Source organism: Photinus pyralis, unplaced genomic scaffold, assembly GCF_008802855.1.
Source record: "Photinus pyralis isolate 1611_PpyrPB1 unplaced genomic scaffold, Ppyr1.3 Ppyr1.4_LG2, whole genome shotgun sequence".
Taxonomy (NCBI): Eukaryota; Metazoa; Arthropoda; class Insecta; order Coleoptera; family Lampyridae; genus Photinus; species Photinus pyralis.
The window spans coordinates 27,475,761-27,491,888 of NW_022170403.1; the positions used below are offsets into that span (position 1 = coordinate 27,475,761).

Sequence of the window (16,128 nt, forward strand, 5' to 3'; positions counted from 1 at the left end):
CATTAAAAGCCTAACATTGTCTGTTAGCCAGGGTAATGGTTTTCTGGAAAACGCTACTGTACACCAGGGAGCATGTTTATTAAATAAGGCAATTATGCAGTTATTGAAAAAGTGAATCTTGTCATTGATATTGCCAAGTTGGTACAAACGTTCAAGAGATAAGTTATGCAACTCTTCATAGAACAAAACACTATTGAAGCGTTTATAGTTACGAAAAGTATGAATCGTAGGCACTTTTTGAGTAGAGGGAAATAATACATCGCAAAATATCAGTTCATGATCAGAAAAGTGTGCACCAGCTACTCCACTCCTGCTTATTAATTGAATCGTCTGAGACAATAATGAGATCCAATAAAGCAGCTTTGTGTAAACCAATTCTAGTAAGCTTAGAGACTAACTGCTTTAAATTAAACTACTCAAGAGAATTAGCTAGGAAGAGGGATGTACCTGGATGATCAAGATCTGAAAGGTCAATATTACAGTCCCCTAAGCAAACAAAATCGGCGGCCAATGACGAGCACAGAAGAATCGAATCTTCTAATTCGTTTACAAATCCTTTGTAATCATGATTGGGAGGCCTATAAACTACACCGACAACAATTTTAACACCTTTTCCGCTTACCAAACACCACAGTTCTTCAATATTGCCAGCTGTCTTTATTAAAGTCATATTTAATCCTTGCTTATAGTACAAAGCGACCCCGCCGCCCCTGGTCGGACGATCATTCCGTAGTATTTTAAAATTGTCAAATTCCAAAACGTTAGAATTAATTTCACTTGTCAGCCAGGTTTCCGAAATGGCCAAAATATCTAAATTATGCATGAAGATTTTCTCTTTTACATCGGATAATTTAGGGACTAATGAACGTACATTTATATGCCCAATTTTTATATTCCTGTGCGACATGCCTAAAACAAAATAAATTAATTAAGGTGACAATACACAAAAAGAAAAAAAAATTTAATTTATTAATTACGCTTTAAAAATTAAAAAAAAAAATAAAATAAGATGTGCGCTCTAGCCCATAAAAAATGAGAATAATTTTCCGGCAAAAGTTTGCATAATTTAAGGTGAGATATGGCAAGGTAATCTAAATTAAATTAACATTACATTCGCAAAACAGGAGAAAACATGAACTAATTAAACTTCGGAACATCATTTAAATCAGCGTCAGTAGTTATCAGCCGTATTTGGTTATTAATTTTACAATACAATTTGCCATCCCTGGACCAGCAGTTCTTGTTCCCAACCTTGGATAGTAGCTCCCTAAACAAGGATAGTCGTTCCTTAGTTGGGTCTTCCTTGATTACGACGGGTGTCCCCTTAAGAAGCTTCCGTTTCCTAATGATGGCTTAATTGTTTAGGCTCATATCCTTTAAACTTAATTATAATCGGACGTGGTTTGTCACCGAACTTCCCAAATCGATGCAGGCGGTCTATATCACCTTTATCCAACTTGACACCCATTCTTGTATTCAATAGTGAGATAACCTTGTCCGTTAAAACTTCGTTATCTTCTTCACGAACACCAAATATCAAAATATTATTTCTACGGGTATACTGCTCTAAATTATCTAATTTACGATTGAGCACAGTAGTTCTTTCCCACACTTTTTCATCGACGTAGGTTTTTAACTTTTCAAAAATCTTCTCGGAAATACTGGTAACCAACTTGTTGAAGAAGTCTCCATCTTCAAGCAGACCCTTGATATAGGGTGTCCAGGAGGAATGGGCAATATTTAATTAAATCGTTTAAAACAGTTCCACAATTGTTTAGGATTATGACGGCAATTCATTTTTAGTATTAGCGTTGTTCGCTGATGCAATTCTGAACCAGTTCAGAGACGATACGCATGCGCAGTCTAAAAGGTAGTAGGATTTTTAGTTTCGTGTTCGCGGATCACATTGAATTGATTCATTATTGATTGGGAATCGATTCTAGCGGTCCTCGAATTTTTCTTAGAAATGGCAGTTCGTTTTGGTTGTTCATGGGCAATACCGATCATCGTGTAGCAAACACTAGTCATCCATATACAATGTGGCAAGTCGGCAATTCGTGCTCCCCATTTTATCCTACATGAAAATAAAAACATCCTCGAATAGATAATTAAAAAAATCCATTGGATGATATAGAAATACGCAACTGTGAAGTCTCATGCGAGCGAGCAATGCGAGCCTAAAATTTGAATTAGAAATCCTAAAAATTGGTAAAAACTGGTTGGCCATGGAGTGACGTGTCGCACCTGCTAGGTACCTACTAGTCAGGAATCTGGGTATCATAAAGACGCTTCTAAAATAGTGCCACCTGCACTCGAACATACACAATTTTCAAATTTAAAAATACTACGTATCTTGTGCAGAATTAGATGCCGATTTTGAATCAAAAGGGCGCGATGGTCGCAGGGATTGCAAATAGTCAGAAAAAAATAATTAGTAAAAAATTTCGCACTTTCCAAAAATTAGAAATTTTACGTTTACATCGCATTTCTGAAGTTATTTAAGAATGTTGTTCAAGAATTTGGGTACCATTCGAAAGCTCATTCGTCATTGCATGTTCCGTCTCACGGAACAAAAAGAAAGTTAATGTTGCGCGTTAAAGCTGTAAATGCGCGAGAAGTGTAATAAAAATTTCAGTAGCGAGGTATTTTCGTTATTATGGGAGATAGAGGTATACATATACGAGACAAAATATGTAGAATGAAACAAGGTAGTTTTTTTACTAAAACGTTTTTTCACTCAGAAAAACCGTTTAAGAAATGTAATAGGTTAAACATTAATAGAAATGTAACAGGAGCACGTCAGAATAGCAATACTACTGACACATGTAGGTACCCTGCCGCATAAATTTGTCTACGATCTACGTGTACACAAAATCTCTATCATATAGGTCTGTCTGTCGGTCTGTATGTCTCTCATTTCCGACTAAACAGTTGAATCGTTTTGAAACAAATTTGGTACACATATTCTTAGACATAAAATAAAGAGCTGTAAAGCTTTTGGGCAGAATTTAATTACGGCGTTTATTGTTTTACAAATAATTATGAATAAATTTATAACAGTCATAAAATGGGTTAACTTATAACGGTAATTAATATTTATCACTCACTATTTATAACATAACTCAAGCGGATCTATGTTGGGACTGCACTCAAAACGCAGTTCGATTTGCTTATATAGCAAACAACATTCTTTCTAGAATGTTCTTAGAAGATTCTCGAGTAGTGAAAAGCGCTTCAAAATGTTCTCGAACAAACACGTCATATTTCTAGGAAATATTACGGCACATCCGTCTGCGTTCTTTATCGCTGATGACTAATCTTTCATGGCACCTCGATGTCTATCGAAATTTATGGAATGTTCTCCACAGTATTTTCGTATTACCTAGACTTAACGCAAAATGCGGCATCGATCCTCACAATAACAACTAATAATACATGGTAGAAAGCATAGGATGAACAACACTCCCCGTTTTCCAAATATGTAACTAATATACTGCTCTTAATAAATAGTTATGGAAAGAATCTTCCGTGAGTGGTAAGTTTCTGATATCAGTTTTGCAACTGTGAAATAAATGAACCCGCAAACAGTTCAAACTGACAATGAAATCGAGTCTAGCATACAATATTTCTAAAAAGTATAACGAGAGCAGCGTTTTTGAAATGAAATGATGTCAGAACTATCAGCAGATGGATATTCTAGTAATGGCTGTAATGGTGGACCATTTAAATATTTCAAGCACATGCAATAGTTTTCCCTTTCCTAAAAAGAAAACCAGTAGTACGTGCATTACATAGTTCCGTAGATTTCCATTTTCAAGTCGTTCATCTGAAATGTGAACGAATGTATTTTCTGTCTTATTATATTTTTGACACTTCGACAATCCTGTAGGTCCTTTGCTGCAAATGTTCCACTGTCAAAAATGATGGTTGAGGAACTGGTCAGACAACGAAAGAATGTGGTAGCCCCGACAAGATCTCACTGAAATTTTTCCTTTGACTATCATCTCACTTCAACCACGAAAGGGTGACCTACTTACGCTACAAAAGATTGTCCTGCACCATTAAATAACTTTTCGCTCAACGCCTGTACCTACTTAAACTTAATTGAAAATAAATGACGGACTTCTCTGTGTAGGTACTATTTTACAATAATAGCTATTTATATATCAAGTACATAAACTGGGTCTTTATGGACGAGCCATTTATTTAGGCGAGCGAGCTTGCGAGCGAGGCACAAATAAACAAGGCGAGTCCCCATAAAGCCTATTTATGGACGCGATATATACAAAGCTTTATGTACGACTGCAACAACCCTTAAAAATGAAAATTTCATGGAATTCAATAAACGATAAAATCTATATATCATTGACAACAGATGTCAAGCATTTGTCAAGTATTTCTAAAATACTTGAATTTACCTTGGATTGACACCTAAGTACCTACGACTGTCACATTGACAGGCGGCCGTTTTACTTTATCATTATGGACTAGGCCATAATATTGCAAATTATGGCCACTAATTGCGACTGTAATCACCGCATTATCAAGCAGTCGTACATAAAGACCTTTTCTTAGTGTAATTATTATTCATGTAGCCATTGTTGTTTTATGAATTGCTACTAATAAGAATAACAGAAATGTTGAAATTTATTTTTAAATTTGCGGGTTTACCAAAAGCATAATGAAACATGTAAAATCAGTTTTGTATGCACCTTTTCATACTGAACAACTTTAAACTCTACTACAGTTTTTTCTGTAAAATGTACAGGAGGGCAGGATATTGCATAAAACTAATTTCCCATGTTAAATTCCCATGTTCCTACTTACCGTGCACCACCCGGTATAACATTGATAACTTTGCTTTCCTTATTGTGTGTGTTTTACTTTTCACTCTGCGTGATCATTGTTGTAACAGAAACCATAGCGCCAAACTTGAAACTGCCATAGAAAGATTGTTACATTGTACCAAAGAGTATGGGTACTCTTATATAATACCTACCCATATATATTATTACCTACCTACGAATACCTACATAACTCACGCCGCTGTCTGTACCGCTATAATAATGATACGGAACGCATAACCAACTAAGTTACAAAAGTAGGTAATTGTAAACGATTTACAAAATGCGCATTTTCACAGTTTTTTCCGAAAAAATTAGTCACAAAAAATGTATGATGACGATCCGTTATTTGAAAAGCACCCTCTTTTAAAACTTCGGAAAAACATACAGACAGACACACTGTTCAGTCAAATCAGAAATTACTTTTCTTTTATTAATTGGTGTAAACTTAAATTAATATAAATAACAAAACTCAATCGCCATACGTCGTCCAGTCGTCCTCCCAGCTTAGAATTTGCTGCTCCGCAATGGAGAACGTCAGACGATAGTCTTCCGTACATGGCATCGAATCTTTTCCGTATCTTTTACACTTTAGCTGCTAAACGCACAGAGGCATGCCTCAAATCGGTCAATCATACAGCACTTTAAAACGCGTCGTGGAAAGTTTACGTTGTCCTAGAGTGTTTCATTATATGGAACTGCATGCATTGAAAGAATACAACGAAGCAGTGGTGTAGTGCCAAATTTAGCAGTGCCGGAGCTCTTAAAATGTAGGCAACCAAGGGATCGAATACACCCCCCCCCAAGCAAAATTGGGGTCCAGAAAAATTTTTAAAAATTTGTAGTAAAATAAATGGGTTTTGAAACAATTTCAGTTCGTAGATTTTTGAATAAATTATTGCTCTAAAGGTGTAAGGCTTATCTAAGTCGCAAATATCATTAGGTATCATCACTTATATTAACTCCGTCTCCTATCCTGTGCCGGAGCGCCGCTCCCCTCTCACAAGCAGTGCCGGAGCAGCGCTCCGCTGCGCCCCGGCTCCACTACACCACTGCAACGAAGGTTTTTAAAATATATATCTTATAGATTAGATGGGTTTTATACCCCCAAAGAGGTTTTCCAACTGCTAGTCTCCTTCAAAGATTTGACATATTGTCACTGAAATGTCGCAGAGAAATTAATAGTATAACATTTTTGTTTGGCTTAATCAATAATTTAATTGATCGTCCGCACTTATTAGCGGGCCTAAACTTCACCGTTCCGATGCGCATTCTAGAAATGCTAGTACCATTACAAACCCCACTCCTAAATCTAATTTGTTGCGCAAAAACCCGTTATTTATAATCTTATAATTTTAATTTAATTTCACAAAATTGTGATCTTCATTACAGTTCGTTACCGGCAATGTTACGCTCGGTTAGTAACATTAACAGTAATTAATTTTAATATTTTCATAGAACATTATTTGTCGTATAATCAATTATGATTAATTAAACTTTTGGTATTATTAGTCGCACTTAGTAATTATTCAAGAGGGCCGATAGATAATTTTTTTTCTTTTTCTTTCTTTTGTTTGATTTTTTTGTTGTTATTGGTTTTGGTAGTTTAAGTACTGTTATCAATATTATTACTAGACATATTTTTTTATATTTGATTTATTTTTAACTCTGGGCTGTCTGGCAAGTTGTAAAATGTTGTATTTGCTCTGAAATTGGAAAGGTTATGTCTTTCTGTTGAGCAAATAAAGGATTATTATTATTAACTGTAGAGGCAGATACACGTGCCTCGCGCTTTCGTATTGTGACGCGCATCAAATTACAGAGCAAATTCGTGGACAAATTTTAATTTAATTTATTGTTCGATTCAAATTTATGATTGCGTTACATCATTGGACAAGCCGCCACTCGTACAGTAAACGAAATGCTCCATTTTTTATTCACAATACATAAAGCAAAACAAAAAATTTAAGTTGACCTACCTTGCCTTGCCCCAAAACTTTTGTAAACTAGTTTCCTGGTAAGAAAATAAACGATACAGTAATTAAAAACTATATTTATAACTTTTCCTAAGTTACATACTATGTTTGCACAAAATTTATGACAAAAGAGAACTAACTTAATATCTGGTAGAGGTTCACAGCCAAAACAGCTCTCACGTAACTTTATCCAAGGAATGGTAACAGGTGGAATTGTTGCCCCATATATTTCTTGGAAGATGGTTATCAATTTGAAGATTCTGTTTCACCATTATTCTTATAATCTTCTCTAAAGATTACCTATTGACACACTACATGTAACAATTACATCCCTGTTCAAGACCTACTACCTCTGGCACCGTCAATTGGGATTGTGTGCAGAACTTCATCCAACAGCTGGAGTGCTCTGTGTAGGTGAACTTCAATCCAACAAGGAGTTTCTTTTATGGATTGCCGTGGATAATCTGGCCCCCAACCTTTCACAAAGCTAAGTCGCAAAATACACAGACGCCTTAAATCATCCACTCCTATACCGGCAGCCGAAGACAAACTAACTGCCGGAGCGATTCCACCTACAGAATGTGGGCCCGGAATATGGCCAGCAACTGCAGCAGCTTGAGCGGCAGCTGCTGCCTGAGCAGTAGAAGCTTGAGATGTCATTTGGTGATGGCACTGTCGTAAATCGAAAACCTACAATTGTGTATATAAACATCTACTGTACATCATGTAACAGCTCCACCTTTATATAGGCCAACGGGTAAATCTTATGGACCGCGTCACCTGGAGCGCGTCCAGCTTCCCTATCTAAGTAATAACTCTGTACAAAAACTGGATGATCACTTAGGCATAGTAACCAAACATCTCCTTCCCCTCTCAAATCTAACTGGACACCTTTGCCGATATGTAACCTGATAAAAGGGTAGACACTACAATTTACATTATTAAGGGGCAGAGCAAAGCGATGCAAGCTTCAAAGGGAGTCGATGGTGTCACGCCCCTCTCTCTCTCTCTCTCTCTGCGAAACCTATTTGGTTCAAACTTTGTACAGTTGACCTGTATGCCACATGTAACAAGTCTATTGAAAATGGGTCAAATCCAATGACCCCGTAGGGTTACACCAAGGTACTCTGCCGCTTTTTTAGATTCGCTTTAGGGGTTTTTCTTACCTGGCCTTTTCACTCTGCTCCGTTCGATGAACATTGCTGAGAGCGCCAAGACAAAAGCGATTTCCTCCGGATGGATCCACATACCCATCCACTGTCACAGTTCGACAACTGGAGGGAACCTTAAAAGTTTCACCCACTTGAGTATCCAATTCGAAGTATGCGACTGAACACCAGTACTCGGGGGCGGGTTGATTTGAAAGTAACCTGCCAGTCGTGCCCATATCATTGGCAACTCGATTATTATGATTCCCTAAAATCAATTTTACACGCTATGCTAAAAAGATGAGTTTCATACAATAAACAGCCGGTTGTAATCTGTTGTCAGGTGGCTTCATTGATTGAGTGTAAGTTAAAGTGTTGGAACCAGTCCACATGCCTCCTACAGTAGTAGTGGGTTGCGAAGCTATAATTTGGCGAGTATTGTTTGGGGGCCGGTTAAAACCATTTTGGTGCGTGACAACTGGTGCGGTTCCACCTGGCGAAAATTGTTGGTGCTATTGTGTAAGAGAGTAGCCATTTGAGATATTTACCTAAAGGCAGCGAAGAGGTTTCCAGGTTGCTTCTGTCCGTTAATTGACCAGGATTTGAAGTAGGGTTGAAAAACTGACGCTGAGCATTGTGGGGGGGTCCGGGAACGTGGACAGGTGGCCCTGTGTTGTCAGGTGGTTGTTGTGGATGTAAATTTAGTGCTTGGTTGCTGCTTGGTGGAGTATGTTGATGAATTGGTGTCGTTACATTAGCTGAACATTTTAAAATTATTTAAAATGAAACAAGTGGGTGATTAAAGTAAAGCTTACAAAGAGGTGGATGAACATGCGTAGGTAACCAGTTAGGTCTTGGAGATGTGTCAAGTCCATGTTCAAGTTTGGGAACTATTGAAGGTTGTCCTAATAGAGGTCTGTTTGGTGCAGAGTACAGAGCAGTATTTCCTACAGTAGAAATGAAGATAAAGAACGCAAACAAAATCAAACATGTAGACATACAACTGAGAAGTTATCCACTGTGGCATTCAGTGCACAATTATTATTAGGCAATACTATCAAAAACGGGTCCGGTATATTTATTGGAGGGTGTGGAGTATTCTGTGGCATCTTACAGAAAACAAATTTACCCATATGTTGCAAGTGACTTTCTTGCTTCAAAATTGAGTTCAAAATTGATTAAATAATGTAGTTTTTTTCAGCAAACAATCGTGTGAAAAATGGACCCCCTGAATGTTTATTTGATATGCGAACAGTTTAACCAAATTTAGCAATTTGTTGAGCCATTTATTTTTAGGGGGAAAGTAATACAGTAATACACATACACTTTATTAGCATTGTATATAATATACAGTGTGTCAAGCGATGGGGTATCCAAGAGGAAATTTTTTTAAAACATTGATTTATGAAAAAAATTTATTCTTCATATTTTTTGCTTGCTTTGAAAGTACCAATAACGTTTCGATTGTTTGTGGTTTGATAGCAATACGCTATCTTGATTATAATGTGATATGATGTAATGATAACTTTCTATAAAAAAAATTAATTTTATTATTTTTCCAGATTTCTATAAATAAATTTTAGATTATCGAAACGTTATTGGTACTTTCAAAGCAAGCAAAAAATATCATGAAGAATAAATTTTTTTCATAAATCAATGTAAAAAAATTCCCTCTTGTATACCATCGCTTTACACACGGTATTACTCGAAATATTATTGACATTACTGGATTTACTTTGTTGAATAAGACTTAATTGTCATTCAGTGCACACATTTTCTACCTACTAAATCAAGTGAAGGGTTTATCGAGTAGTGCAAGAAGTCATCACTGTATTTCCTCTGTGTGTTTACTCTACCGCTACACTCAGTCTAAATAAAACACAAATACAAGAAAGATACAGTCACCAGTAAATTAACTATCAACCCAAATCGTTCACAAACCTGCCGAATTTTGTTGAAGATTGCTAAAATTGAAATTTTGTTGTGGAGGATGATGTTGAATGGTTTGTGAGGTTTCCATTTCTCCATTATCTTCTACAACGCTACCGGATATGGGTGCAGCACCAGCCGTGTATTCGTCCTTAACGATCGGTAAGGACCCAGACTGTAGTGTTAATCCAGATAAGTCAATACCAGGAGAAACAACCCTTTCGTAATGATATGGGTTGACACATACAGAATCGCACTTCAAATCGAATGCAAATTGGCAGTATTTAACGTGCTTTAATTCGTTTTTATGCAAGTCGGGCCATCTCCAAATTCGAGCATAAATTACATGTGGGAATCCTTTTCTACCGGCTACCTTTAGCAAACCAAATGTGAACATTTCGGTTAAGAATTTTTAAAGTTAATACCTGCAGTCGGCCGTCTAACGTTCGTTGTATTGTGACACACTTGGTTGGATGAGCCCCATTTGTGGTAATGGCAGTGATGAGAGAATCAAGTTCGTCTCGTTTTTCCTTCAGTTTCTTTACAAGAGATTCGATAGCCCTCTTAGAAAATCCCTCACTTTCTCCCCCTTGTCTGTGACACAGTAAACTGTGAACAATGCTCAAACACGCGTCGGCTGATGTAGGGGCATTAATAGATAAATTGGCCATGCTAAAATACAACATTCAAAATAGTAAACACTTAAAACACTGCACTTTTACTGCACTTTTATAACATAACCTCATTTTCATTATGCACTTAAATGTGGCTAAAGTAGCGAATTACGGTCATCTACGAGGGTCGTCCCAGAAGTATCTGACCTACTTCATTAATTATTATTAATTAAGGTTGCACTCACACTAACTTAAGGTTTTATTGATATTTGTATCGGTAAAAGCTAATAACGGGCGATCAAAAAAGGATTGACGTCGAGTCACCTTTGGAAGTTCCAGTTAAATAAATGATATGTAAACAAAAATTCCACAGGTGACTCAACAGTCTACAGCAACTTTTTTTGATCGCATAGTACCTATGTGACTGATATTTTGACAATAAAATAATTTACCGTTAGCGGGTTTCGAAAAATCTAAATGCAATCGCGTCCATGGTCCCCGTGCGTATTCCCCTGGCAGTAGGTACTGAAGGTTTCTTAGGCATCGGTCTCACTTCTTGAAAACTTGAACACGTACTAACTTATTCATCGTGATCCATCTTCGGCCACTAGACGTAAGATCGGTTCCTTCATCTTCAGCATGCCTGGGTGCACTGCGTGAAGTATTTTTACTACTCTCTTTCTCACCTCTTGGTGAAATCAACACCCTGTTGCCTCAAACAATGCAACCTTGATAAAAAGAGAGTACTTTTTTCTTTGGAAAAGTGGTTGACACTCTTGTGAAAAATCTAGCCTTTCCAAAGCCATTGAACCTTGGGCAAAGTGGTGTCTTTGACGCTCTGCGGCCATTTATTTAGTTTCGAGAATTTTGTCTGGCATGTTTCCTAGCATGAGCACTTCCAAAGCTGGTGGCAGTTCTGGTGCGTATAATGAAGTGTCTTCCATAACAATAGTCTGTAGAAAGATAAAAGACCACTGATCTACTGGTAACCCCTTATTTTGGGTTACAAATCAAATCAATTAATTTATTGGAAATAAATCGAGTTCCTAAAGGTACACTATATGCCACAATGTAATTAGACGACGATAAAGGATAACATTGCATTCTATTTCTTGCTGTTGCTTCTAAACTGAACGTTATTGTAAATTAGAGCGTCAAATCACATCTATAAATGTGTTATAATTCTTAATATTGCCCGAGACAGTGCCTAATTAAATATCGTTTTGGATGTTTCACTGAGGCATGCGTACATTTTGATTTCGTGTTTGGTTGCCTTTTAACATGAAAATACCGAATTTGCAATTAGTTTTAACAAATTAAAAAAAATACCTTACTTTTTCAAAGTTTTTATAGCATATAATTTTGGATTCAGATCGGTCGGTATTGGAAAAAATAGTATAGGTAAGTAACACTGGTTTAAACTAGTTTTTGTTCCCTCAAGAATATTAAAGCCCTTGGCAAGCCTCGGACTTTAAACCGTTCTTTCAGTAACAAAAACTCTTTTTAATCCCTTGTTACTTAATATACTATTATTTCAGTTTACGATTGACTGCGTTAATTAACGGGTTGCAATCCCTGAAGGAGAACTTCAAAATCTTGCAATTACACCGTTCAAACATCGCTCAACTAAACTGCTAAACATAGCCTTCTACCAACATGTTCGTAATGAAAAGGAAGTGAAAAGTTAACCAAATAGATAAAATATAGTAAATCAACATCCATAGAGAAAGCTTATAGAAGCTTGAACTTAAGTGTTCAGGGCGGTGACTTGCGTAACGCATCATAGGGATTCCAATCTAAAATGCATAACATGCGATTATTGGCTCCCCCAAATTATTTTAGAGCAAAAATGTAGGAAAAAATTTTTTACGTCAATCAACTGTATTAGTTTTCAATTTTTTGCATAATAAAAACGGAAAATTGGAAAAATAAGACCCGCATCTTTTTCAATAATCTGTGATGCCATGGAATGTGTGCTATAAAACAAATCAAATTCTATCAAAAGGTGTTATATTTAGAACAGCGAATTCAACATAAAGGAAGACCAAATTACTAAAAACGGTTTCCTAATATAACATTTTGCAATAAATGTTAGAATGTTCGAATAAGTCACCATCGTAGATTATTGAAAAAGATGCGGGTTTTATTTTTCCAATTTTCCGGCTTTATATGAAAAAAATCGAAAACTAATACAGTTGATTGGCGTAAAAAAAATTTTCTACAACAAACGAATACATTTTTGCTCTAAAATAATTTGGGGAGCCAATAATCGCATGTTATGAATTTTACATTGAAATCCCTATGATACGTTCTGCAAGTCACCACTTTTATAATTGTTTAAGCTCATGCACTATAAAACAACGGCAAATATCATGGCTTGCTTAAAGGTCCCGGAAGGGAGCAAAAACGCGTATTTAGGCTAAAACATATATTGTGCATAAGGGGTAGTTTCTTCATAGATTCACCACTACATTTGCGTTTTTCACTATTTTGTTTATCGTAATAACTCGGGCAACAAAGAAAAAATGTAAGTCGTACTTTCAATACCCGTTATGTAATACATTTTGCCATCGTCCAAAATGTTTTGTAAAATTTTACTTAAATGAACATTTACCTTTAGCTATAGGTATACGGTTCTATCGTGGGATCCGATTCTAGCGAGCGAGTTCCTACATCCTTTCGGGCTTTGTATTGTATCGTCGATTCTCTTACTGTGGATACTCTTTGGCTCGAATTTTCCACAATTCTGTTGAAACTGGAACCAAAGGAGTAACCCCTCAGAACTAATTCCCTAGGTAGCACTTAAATTATAATCATCTTATCATCTTTGTAATTACTAATATATACTTTGCTTTGCTGACTGTTCCTTTGTAAAAGAAAATCGAAGGCCCTTGTGAAATCTCCATTTGGAAACTTCTCCTTTACAATGGATTTAATTGTTGGTATGCTCTTGTAAAGCGGTAAACTTGTAAATGCTTATCTGACTTTTTTCTTCTTCCGATTTTATTAAAGTAGGATAAGTTGTATTCTTTAAAATCTGATAACTTTATAATTCTGTAAACTTCTTTCTAATGAATTATATTTATATTATTAGTAAAGTGAGCGTTACTTTGTCTTTTGTACTTAGTGAAACATGCGTTGTAAATTTAGGCGGAAAGGTTGTAATCAACTTGATCGGGTGTTCAACAAAATCGCCCCGGAAAATTAACAGTCACGCCGTTGTATAATTGGCAATCAATTTTCCAAATTGCATACTTTCCATATTCGCATATCAATAGAAAAGCAATTATCTTTCTTATTCGATAAAATGTAGGTAATCCAATAGCGTAAGCCTTCATTATCATTTCCGTTTTTACCTTTCATTTCACCTGTCATTATCGAATCTAAATAGGTAAGTCAAATTATTGGAATTGTAAATAATCAAGTTAAACGGAATGCCGGCTGTGAAAATAGATTCTCGCTCATTTTCAATTTCCTTTAATTTAAAAGTAATTTATAAGTGATCTGCGAAAAGCCATCAGTTGACTTTTTGGGATTCCTAAATGAAGTTCACTTTGTGATTTATTGACAGTTTGATTAGATAGTTCTAAGAATTTTCAATCAAACTCTGGACGAAAACTGAGTCTTTTTATCGGCGAAAGGGAAAAAGAAAATTGCCGTCATTAATGAATACTGCTCTATATCCCTTTTATCTGAATATAACATTAAAAGGTGATTACATAGAACATGAATTTTGTTTTGTTCGTTCCCTTTTGTATTCAAAGGGAGCGTTGTGAATGTGCCGGTTCTTTATAAAAGCTGCGGTTTGTGAGTTTGGAATGGTATAGGTATATTATTGCATCTGATATAACGTCGCCCTTTCCGTTTATATCTTTAAATTATGGAGTTAGTTGCGTATTTTGTTTATATAGGTACCTAAACGCTGACAAACTTTTCGTTTTAATTTATTCTACAATACAGAATGTGAGATAATTACCTTTGATAAGTACACCTATACAAAGTAGATAAAAAAATACATTCATTCTAAACAGTAAAAAAAAACTATTTTAACAGCTCCGTCTTTTAGCCACTTTTCTGCATCATCTCACACTATTCCTAATAGTAACTCTGTTCATATTTTCTTTCTACAACCAAACCCCTTCTTTTCAAGTTTTACACATATTTTTTTCTGAAACTACAATCAAAATTGAAAAATTATCGTATGCAATAATGAAGTTTGACACATAGCAATCTAGATGGAGTATATTTCAATTTTAAATGCCATTATTAAGATTAACACAGCAATTGTTTTTTACTTTCCCCACTAGAGAAGAAAATTGCATTTTCTTCACCATTTTTAGGGACGAAAGCATTTCTTTCTAAAGTAGTTTCAGAAAAATAAAATTAACTCGGCCGCAATATAAAAGAAACATTAAATAACAAATATTGTACTACTAACAGAAATATAACTTGAAATTAATTTTAAATGCATTTAAATGAAATTAGTTTAGGTATATTGCCGTATATTCCCAACCTCTCGATTAGCGACCCAGACATTTTTGGATTATTGGGTTGTTTACTGTTGATGATCGTTGAGATTTACACTTCCTGTAAATATCGATTGAAATTTTTCTGATTACGGTAAATCTACGGTGAATATGCGTTTTCGAATACGGAATAGTAATGATCAGCCCAGGTCCGGTATCGTTAATATCTTCCACAGTCACCTTGTATACAGTTTTTCACGACGGAGGGCACCCGCGATTCCAAAATGAGAGCGATCTGTAAACGACAATAGGTACATAGTGAAGCGTATAACAAACGGTCAAATTCTTAATACCTTGTGCATTAGAAAATGTTCATCAGGAGCATATTGTGAAAGAACTTGTACATTTCATCCCAAGCAAATGTTCTTGATTTTTTGGATTTGTTGCCAACGGACTTGTTTTTCAAATAAGCAATTAGCTTTGAGTATTTTCGTATATCCACATTATTATTGATTAACAGAAACTCTTTAGATACTATCTTTAGTTTGGAATTGGTCGACAAAGTATTGGCGGCTTCCATTGTTTGGATTTTTCGTCAAAATAACATAATAAAACCCTACCACTAAGTGTTTTTCGACACGACTCCATTTTATAAATAAATCATATTCTTTCAAATATTGGCCCTTGGACTTTTCGGGTAACAGATAGGAGGTGGCGATATACGTACCACCAATTTCGTGGAAGACTGGCACACGGCACAGTGGGCTAAATAGAAAAATCGCGAAGAATCCAAACGTTTTCGAGCTTCTGACCGCTTTGAGGAAAGATGCTCAAAATTCGTAAATTCAGGCTACCCAAATCGAGCATCACGAAACGGAGGAAAACGAACCTTGTGGTCCTGCGGGTGACGAGAAAATATTTTCGGTTCTAGTATTTAGACGACATATATCTTAAGTACGATCAAAAATTGCAATAACATTCTATAAGGTGCTCAACCGAGACTATTGCGAAATTGTAAATTATGCCCAAAAGGTCTGGGTGGCGAAACGTCACTAATTTTTAATAAAAATGTCTATGTGGTAAATCGAGAGGTGGCGAAAGGATAATGAATCCTCGGATTTAAAATTGGCATCGTTCTTTAAAGTACCTAT

The 16,128-nt window shown here is 35.9% G+C and overlaps 2 protein-coding genes across 7 annotated transcripts in view; one reads left to right on the forward strand and one right to left on the reverse strand.

Moving 5' to 3' along the window:
- Positions 1-16,128, forward strand: part of LOC116162958 (cubilin) — a 170,492-nt gene that overhangs the window by 102,364 nt on the left and 52,000 nt on the right. The window lies entirely within an intron of this gene.
- LOC116162959 (mothers against decapentaplegic homolog 4-like) lies at positions 6,880-10,612 on the reverse strand. Of its 2 annotated transcripts, none has more exons than XM_031476757.1 (9): positions 10,323-10,612; positions 9,910-10,270; positions 8,784-8,915; positions 8,517-8,726; positions 8,282-8,461; positions 7,987-8,236; positions 7,560-7,728; positions 7,171-7,510; positions 6,880-7,120 (listed from the first exon to the last, which is right to left on the reverse strand). In XM_031476757.1, the coding sequence occupies exons 1-9, from the start codon at positions 10,581-10,583 to the stop codon at positions 7,110-7,112; spliced, it is 1,914 nt and encodes a 637-aa protein (XP_031332617.1). In that variant the 5' UTR covers positions 10,584-10,612; the 3' UTR covers positions 6,880-7,109. The 2 variants fall into 2 exon arrangements, with proteins under 2 accessions (XP_031332617.1, XP_031332616.1); XM_031476756.1 differs by having other exon boundaries at positions 7,560-7,746.

What these genes read in the sequence shown, in the direction of transcription:
- LOC116162959 (XM_031476756.1), bottom strand. Translation starts at nt 10,583, where the DNA reads ATGTTGTATTTTAGCATGGCCAATTTATCTATTAATGCCCCTACATCA. An exon ending in CGTTAGACGGCCGACTGCAG is followed by an intron (nt 10,271 to 10,322) that starts GTATTAACTTTA and finishes GGTTTGCTAAAG; the next exon opens with GTAGCCGGTAGAAAAGGATT. An exon ending in GCATGTTCATCCACCTCTTT is followed by an intron (nt 8,727 to 8,783) that starts GTAAGCTTTACT and finishes TAAAATGTTCAG; the next exon opens with CTAATGTAACGACACCAATT.